This window comes from Aureococcus anophagefferens (assembly GCF_000186865.1).
Source record: "Aureococcus anophagefferens unplaced genomic scaffold AURANscaffold_26, whole genome shotgun sequence".
Taxonomy (NCBI): Eukaryota; class Pelagophyceae; order Pelagomonadales; family Pelagomonadaceae; genus Aureococcus; species Aureococcus anophagefferens.
In genome coordinates, this window is record NW_008705586.1 from 536,967 (window position 1) to 545,112 (window position 8,146).

At 70.7% G+C, this 8,146-nt stretch overlaps 3 protein-coding genes across 3 annotated transcripts; 1 reads left to right on the plus strand and 2 right to left on the minus strand.

The window, feature by feature from the left end:
• Positions 1-620: 620 nt before the first annotated feature.
• Positions 621-1,936, minus strand: AURANDRAFT_66826 (hypothetical protein; the record flags this gene model as incomplete). Its single annotated transcript, XM_009042077.1, has 2 exons — positions 621-1,296; positions 1,701-1,936. The coding sequence occupies 2 exons, from the start codon at positions 1,934-1,936 to the stop codon at positions 621-623; spliced, it is 912 nt and encodes a 303-aa protein (XP_009040325.1).
• An 18-nt stretch (positions 1,937-1,954) lies between these two features.
• Positions 1,955-3,958, plus strand: AURANDRAFT_54967 (hypothetical protein; the record flags this gene model as incomplete). Its single annotated transcript, XM_009042074.1, has 1 exon — positions 1,955-3,958. The coding sequence occupies one exon, from the start codon at positions 1,955-1,957 to the stop codon at positions 3,890-3,892; it is 1,938 nt and encodes a 645-aa protein (XP_009040322.1).
• An 889-nt stretch (positions 3,959-4,847) lies between these two features.
• Positions 4,848-8,146, minus strand: AURANDRAFT_66827 (hypothetical protein; the record flags this gene model as incomplete). The annotated part of the gene is made up of 4 exons (XM_009042076.1): positions 4,848-5,328; positions 5,540-6,213; positions 6,480-6,722; positions 6,788-8,146. The coding sequence occupies 4 exons, from the start codon at positions 8,144-8,146 to the stop codon at positions 4,848-4,850; spliced, it is 2,757 nt and encodes a 918-aa protein (XP_009040324.1).

Here is an 8,146-nt window from a genome sequence, read left to right on the forward strand (position 1 = left end):
TTCGCGCGCGCCGAGGCCGCGACGCCCGGCGGCGACGTCGCGCTGCTGGCGCACAGCATCGGCGGCTGGGTCGCGCGCGCGTGGCTCGGCGGCGACGGCGGCGGCGACGACGCCGCGCGGGAGCGGTGCGGGGCGCTGGTCATGCTCGGCACGCCGAACCTGCCGCCGCCCGCGGGCACGCCCTGGGCGAAGCTCGACCAGACGCGGGGGCTCCTCACGAACGTCAACGCGCGCATGCCCGGCGCGCATCGGGCCGGCGTCCGCTACACGTCCGTGGCGTCGAATGCCGTCGAGGGCGGCCTCGGCGGCGCCGGCGCCAACTCCGCGTTGGACCGCGGCCTCGCCTTCACGGCCTACCTCCCCCTCTGCGGCGACGGGAACGCAAAGGGCGACGGCATCACGCCGGCGCCCTGCGCGCTCCTGCCGGGCACGGACCACGTCCTCCTCGACGACGCGCGCCACTTCGACTTCCTGCCGAACCCGCTCGGCCTCCGCGCGCCGCTCCTCGGCGCGCCGTGGTACGGCAGCGACGTCGACGCGTGGGTCGGGGCTTTGGAAGGGAAGTAACTTCAAGTAAGCGCGTGGAGCTCCACCTCCGAGCCGGCTCATTGACCCCGTCCTTACGTCTCCGCGTCGCCCGCCGCGAGCCGCGCGTCGTCCTCGGGCGAGAGGTCGGGCTTGAGGCCCTGGAGCTTCACGGCGGGCGTGTCGCCGTCGAACTCGAGCACGGAGACGGACGCCGTGGGCACGGCGATCTCCGCGACGGGCGTGCCCGGGATCGCGAGCGCGAGGAGCGACCGGGTGACGAAGAGGTGGCTCACGACGACGGCGCACTCGCCGTCGGCGATGGACGGCAGCACGTCGCCGCGGAGGCAGGCCGCGGCGCGCCGCTGGACGTCGTTCACCGACTCCGCGCCGCCCGCGGGCCGGAAGTCGTAGTCGCCGAGGAACCGGCGCATGTCCTCGCCGGGGAACGCGGCCGAGACCTCGGCGAGCGTCCTGCCGACCCAGGCGCCGCGCTTGACCTCCCGGAAGGCCTCGCGCTCCTCGACGGCCGCGACGCCGCACGCCTCCGCGCAGCGCCGCGCGCCGAAGACCGCGCGTTTCATCGGCGACGCGAAGACCGCCGTCGTCGCGGCGCCGTAGGCGTCGGCGACGTAGGCGGCGGCCGCGCGCGCCTCGGCCTCGCCGCGCGCCGACAGCGGCACGTCGACGTCGCCGCCGTAGAGGCCGTCGGGCTTGACGCCGCCGCCGGCGCGGTCCACGGCGCCGTGGCGCACGAGGATCACCGTCTTGCTCATGGCCCGAACGGAGCGCAGCACCAACAACGGGGCGAGGCGCGCGAGCATCATTTTTGGTGCTGCTGCTGCTGGCCGCGCCGGTGCACCAGTCTCCAATGAAGCTTGAGGCCTAGCTTGCTGCTGGTCGCGTTGGCGCTCGACGACGCGGTCCGTCGCGCGAGCGCTCAAGCAGGTTTTGTCACTCATTGAAGCCTGCAACATTGTGTTGACGTTCCACTCGCGGCCTCCGGACGCGCCTGCCGCGCCCGCCCGTCCGGTCGCCGCCAGAGCGTGCGCGCGACAAGAAAGAAGTCCAGACTATGGGCAAATGTAGCGCGCGTCCGCCGCCGCGCCGCGGCCGCGCCGCGCGGCGTCCGCGGACGCGCGCGAAGACACGGCAGAATATACGCGCGCGGTCACGACGCGTCCTTGGCCGGCTTCACGGCCGTCCGGTCGATGGGCGGCAGGGCGTAGCGCTGCGCCTCCTCGCGCGCCTCCGCGAGTTGACGGCTCGCGTCCTCGTGCGTGAGCCGGTTCGTCTCCTCGACCTGGCTCTGCACGGACACCCAGGTGACGTACTTGAAGGCGTAGCCGAAGACGAAGAGGCCGCCGGCGACGGCCCAGAGGCGGCGCAGCTGCTGGTCGGCGGCTCCCATGCCCTCGGCGCGGCGGTCATGCACGGCGCCGGCGCGGCGGGCTGGGTCGCGCGAGCGCGAGTTTCGCGCGCGCGGCGACGCGGGGAGCGGCGCGGGGTCGCGAGCGTGGTGTTTTGTGGTAGGCGGTGCGGCGGCGCGACGCTGGAGCGCGTGCTGCGCGCGTCGAGCTGCCCCAAGCACAGGCTTTGCCACAGGCTGTGGCCCACTTTAAGAGCGGATTTTGGCCGGGGTGTCGAGCCAAGCTCGCCGTCGACCGCTGAGCCGCCCGCTGGAGCGCCTCTAAACTCGCGGTCGCGTCCTCGTCGCGTGCTCGTCGCGCGCCGCGCCGCCCTCGCCGCAACCATGTCGATGGTCTTCGACGAGTACGGGCGGCCCTTCATCATCTTGAAGGAGCAGCAGCAGAAGAGCCGCATCAAGGGCTTGGAGGCGCAGAAGCACAACATCATGGCCGCGCGGTCCGTGAGCAACATCCTGCGCACGTCCCTGGGCCCCAAGGGCATGGACAAGATGATGGTGAGCCCCGACGGCGACATCACGATCACGAACGACGGCGCGACGATCCTGGACAAGATGGCCGTCGAGCACCAGGTGGCCCGGCTCCTGGTCGAGCTGTCGCAGTCCCAGGACGACGAGATCGGCGACGGCACGACGGGCGTCGTCGTGCTCGCCGGGTCGTTGCTGGAGCAGGCCGAGAAGCTCCTGGACAAGGGGCTCCACCCCGTGCGCATCGCCGAGGGCTTCGAGACCGCGTGCAAGGTCGCGATGAAAACGTTGGGCGACGTCGCGGACACCGTGGCCTTCGACAAGACCAAGGACGACAAGGTCCTCGTGGAGACGGCCATGACGACCCTGAGCTCGAAGATCATCAACGTGCACAAGCGGAAGATGGCGCAGATCGCCGTCGACGCGGTCATGTCCGTCGCGGACGTCGACCGCAACGACGTCAACTTCGACATGATCAAGATGGAGGGCAAGCCCGGCGGGCGCCTCGAGGAGACGGAGCTCATCAAGGGCATCGTCATCGACAAGGACATCTCCCACCCCCAGATGGCCAAGGAGATCAAGGACGCGAAGATGTGCATCTTGACGTGCCCCTTCGAGCCGCCCAAGCCCAAGACGAAGCACAAGCTCGACATCACGTCCAAGGAGGACTACGACAAGCTCTTCGCCCGCGAGCAGCACTACTTCACGGAGATGGTCGCGCAGTGCAAGGCCTGCGGCGCGAACATGGTCATCTGCCAGTGGGGCTTCGACGACGAGGCGAACCACCTGCTCCTGCAGGCGGGGCTGCCGGCCGTGCGCTGGGTCGGCGGCGTGGAGCTGGAGCTCATCGCGATTGCTACGGGCGGCCGCATCGTCGCGCGCTTCTCCGAGCTGAGCGAGGCGAAGCTCGGCAAGGCGGGCTGCGTCCGCGAGGTCGCGTTCGGAACCACCAAAGAGCGCATGCTCGTCATCGAGGACTGCGCCTCCAGCGAGGCCGTCACGGTCCTCGTGCGCGGCGGCAACAAGATGATCGTCGAGGAGGCGAAGCGCAGCCTCCACGACGCGATGTGCGTCGTGCGGAACCTCGTCAAGGACAACCGCATCGTCTACGGCGGCGGCGCGGCGGAGATCGCCTGCTCCATCGCCGTGTCCCAGGCCGCCGACGACGCCACGGGCCAGGACCAGTACGCCATCCGCGCCTTCGCCGACGCGCTCGACGACGTGCCCATGGCCCTCGCGGAGAACTCGGGCCTCTCGCCGATCACGGAGCTCACGGCCGTCAAGGCCAAGCAGCTCGCGGAGAAGAACCCGAACCTGGGCGTCGACTGCCTCCAGCAGGGCACCAACGACATGAAGCAGCAGAAGGTCTTCGAGACCCTCATCGGCAAGCAGCAGCAGGTCCAGCTCGCGACGCAGGTCGTCAAGATGATCCTCAAGATCGACGACGTCATCATGCACGGCTCCTACGCCTAGGGGGGCGCGCGCCCCGGCGAAAAGGCGCGCCCCGGCCGGCCGCGCCCGGTTTAACCTCGACATCCGACTCTGCACGGGTCAGCGAGCTTCAAGAAGTCGTTCAAGGGCGCTTCATCATCGACCTTGCACTTGGCGAGGCAGCATGGCAAAGGCCGAAGCATTACCAGCGGAGGCCGACCTCCCCGTAAAGACGGAGGCCGAGGCCGAGGAGGTCTTAGAAAAGGCGCAACGGCCGTCCGGCGCCGCGTCGGCGACGGCCTGGGCCTGGGAGGACGACGGCGCCGGCGCGCCGGCGCCGACGGTGCGCCGGTGCGCGCGGCCCGGCTGCTGCACGACGGAGCCCGTCGCCGGCGACGGCGGCAGGAAGTTCGCGGCCTGCGCGCGGTGCGGCGCGCGCTTCTGCGGCCGCGACTGCCAGGTCGCCGACTGGAAGAAGGGCGGCTGCCACAAGCGCATGTGCCCGCAGATCGCCGCGCTCCGCGACGGCGGCTTCTCCCGGGACCAGCGGCGGGACGCCGTGCTGCGCGGCTGCCTCGGCCGCGTGCGCATGTACGCCTTCCCCCACTTCGTGTGCCACCGCGCGCTGCGGGGCGCCGGCGCGGTCCTGCTGCACTCGAAAACGCCGCTCGAGGACTTCTACCTCGACGGCCCCGTGAACCGGCGCGGCGACCGCATGGACCGCAGCCTCGTCGTCGCCTTCGTCCCCGCGGACGACTTCGCGACCGAGGGCCTCGGCCTGCCGCGAGCGGCGCGCGACGCGCTCGCGGCCACCGCGGCGGCGTGCGGCGACGACCGGGCGACGGTGCTCTGCAAGTTCGGCTGCGGCGCCGCCTGCGTCTTCTCCACGGACATCGTCCCCGCGCTGCCCGTCTGCAACGCCCTCGCCAAGGACTACGAGGACCAGCCCGTCCTCCAGCTCAACGTCGACGGGTAGCCGACTTAACTCCCGCTCCGGTTAGCCGTCGCTAAACACGGCCGCGAAGGGGAAGTCGTCGGCGAGGAACGGGTGGAAGAGCGCCTCCCGGGGCGTCGCGCGGTGGTCCGGGTCGAGCTCGAGCATGGCCGCGGCGAAGGACGCGAACGCGCCGTCGCCCGGTTGTCGCGGCGGGAAGTCGCGCAGGAGCCGGCGCACGGCGTCCCGGTGCCGCCGCCGCCGGTCGCCGTCGTCGGCGGGCGCCGGCGCGCTCCCGAGGTCGTCGACGACGAACCGCGCGCCGGCGAAGCGCGCCGCGGGGAACGGCCCGAGCGCGGCTTCGATCGCCGCGCGCGCCGCGCCGCGGTCCGCCCGCGCCGGCCGCAGCAGCGCCCGCCCGAGCGCCGCTTCCACGAGCACGACGCCCAGCGAGAACATGTCGATGGCGTAGCCAAAGGGCACGCCCGCGAGCACCTCGGGCGCGCGGTAGCCCAGCGACTGGATCTCGAAATCGTCGTAATACCTGTGTGGAAATCAACCAGTGGAACGCCCTGTCCAGCAAAAACTTCAAACCTCTCGAGCTCGGCCAAATCGAAGTCGATTCGGCTGATTTTTGGACGAATCTATTGCTCTCGTCGAGTTCTCGAAGCACTGCCGAAGAGCTTGCGTCGAAACCGTCGCGTACGCTCACATTGAAGTCGGGTTGAAGATTTGATTTCCACACAGCGTAGTACCGCACCGCCTCGCTCGGCCGGATCGCGTTCCCGAAGTCGATGAGCCGCACCTCGGCGTCGACGCCGAGCACGGGCCGAGCGCACAGCACGTTCTCCGGCTTGATGTCCGCGTGGATGACGCGCTTCGCGCCGCAGTAGGCCAACGCCGCCACGAGCTGGCTCGACACGCGGCGGACGTCGCGCTCGCCCAGAGGCCCCGACTGCTTCACGAGTTCTCCTAACGATGGACCGCAGGCCTCCATGGCGATGACGTAGTGGGGCCCGCTCTCGTGGGCGCCGAAGAACTCGGGGATCGCGAGACCTCGAGCGCCCTGCAACAACGCCAGCACCGCCGCCTCGCGGCGCCCGACCTCGCGAAACCCCGCGGCGAGCACCTTGACGGCGACGCGCCGCCGCCAGTGGGGGAAGAGGCGGTCCTCGACGAGGGCGATGCGCGAGAACGTGCCGTCGGCGAGCGTCTTCGTGATCCGGAACCGGCCGCACAGCAGGCCGTCGAGCGGCTCCGCGGCCGTCGCGCCTGCGGCCGCGAGGCGCGCGACGGACGCCGCCGACGGCACGCCGTGGCGCTGGGGCGTCTCGGCGCAGGCGCGCGCGACGAGCGGCGCGCGCTCCCGCGCGCCGCCGCGGTAGCTCCGGCTCAGGTTGTGCGACGGCACGTAGGCGCGCATCGTCGCCTCGCGATGGCGCGAGCGGCGGCGCGCGCGATGTCGCACGCGATGGGCGATGCCGTGCGCTGCGGTGCGGAGCGCTGCGGCGCGCGCGCACGGGTGCGGTGCAGCGCTGCGCGTCGAGGCGCTCTCTGAGAGAGCGCTCTGCGGTCCACCGTGCCGCACGCCTCCGAGCACTCCTGCGGCACCCGCGCCGCGCGCGGCCTCCGCGCCGCCCGCGCCGCCCCGACAAGAACGGACCTTTACGACATGGCGCAGTCCCAGGGCGTGACGTGCTTGACCGTGTCGTTCGTCGGCGAGGACGCGAGGAACGCGGCGATCGTGTCCGCGCCGCCCTCGGGCGAGCCCGGCGGGAGCGTCCGGTGGACGTACTCCTCCCGCATGATGCGCGCGGCCTCGTCCTCGAAGCCCCGGAGGACGTGGACGTAGGCGTCGTCGTAGTAGAGGTTCTGGGTCTCGTAGGGGTCCGCGTCGACGTCGAAGAGGAAGTTCATCGCCGAGCTGTCCATGCAACTCTGCGTGTTGAAGGACCCCGTGATTTGTAGTTCTTCATGCGCAGCGTCGCCGCCTCCGCGGTGACGGAGAAGGCGACCTCGTCGCGGATCTCGTACTTGTCGTCGGAGTTGGACGAGATCGCGGACCAGTGGTCCCGCGAGTCGCAGTCGGAGCAGTCCAGCAGCGTGCCGGCTAAACCCCGGAGGAACGTCGCCGTCCAGTCGACGTGGTGCATGAGGCCGTCGTAGGTGCCGCGCGACGCCAAACGCGTCGGCGAGTAGACGAACGCGGGCAGCTTCAAACCCCCCTCAAAGTCGAAGAACTTCATGCCCCGGTAGGGCGCGTTCGAACTGTCGCAGTAGGTGCCGCAGGGCGAGCCGCCGTTGTCGCTGTGGACCACGAGCACGTAGTCCGAGGACCGCTTCTCGAGCCGCTGCTGGAGCAGGCCGACGCCGTGGTCGACCGCGTGGAGCGCGATGCCGAAGTTCCGCCGCCGCTCCTCCAGCGCCTCGAGCGCCGCCGCGGGGTAGTCGAGGCCCGACGCGTTGGACTGCTTGTCGTCGTGGACGCCGTGGTACGCGACGTAGAGGTAGGTCGGGTTCTCCACGGAGAAGCCGTCGATGCGCCGGAGAGACTCGTTCGTGAACAAAATCGTCGAGTACTCGCCGATGACCGACGCGTCGGACAAACAGCCCTGGGGCGTGCAGCGCTGCATGTCCACCAGCGAGTAGTCCCGGAAGTGGCGCGTGAACGAGTTCTCCACGTTGCCCGACTGCTCGACCTCGTGGCTCACGTAGCCGATGCCCGCGCCGTAATACCCTAAATAGGACTTGAAGCCCCGGCTCGGCGGCAGGAACGCGGCGTTGCAGTGGCCCAGATTCCACTTGCCCACGCCGTGGACCTCGTAGCCCGCCGTCGCCAGCCGTTGGGAGAGGAAGATCTGGTCGCCGGCGTTCGCCAAGCTAAAGTTGCCCCACGCGGATATCTCGAGCGTCGCCGCGCTGTCGACGTCGACGTTGGCGAAGCCCGTGCGGTGGCCGAACTTGCCGCTCATCAACGCGGCGCGCGCCGGCGTGCAGAACGCCTGGCCGTAGTAGTTCGTCAGGCGCACGCCGTCCTGCGCGAGCGCGAGCATGTGCGGAAAGACCTCGGGCGCCAAATCCTGGCTGTCCCAGAGGTCGTTCATGCCCACGTCGTCGAGCACGACGTGGACGATGTCCGGCCGCCCGGCGCCCACGGGCACGTCCGACAGTGTTTTCACTGCGCTTTTCGCGGAGTCCGGCCGCGACACGTCGACGCGGATGGACGGCGCACCGGCGCTCATGTTCGCCGGGACCGCCGTCCGCCGCCAGGGCACGAACACCGCCAGCGCGAGGGCGCTCCCGACGGCCGCCGCCGCGGCGAGGGCCGCGGTCCGCCGCCGCCACGGCGCGGCGTCGGCCAT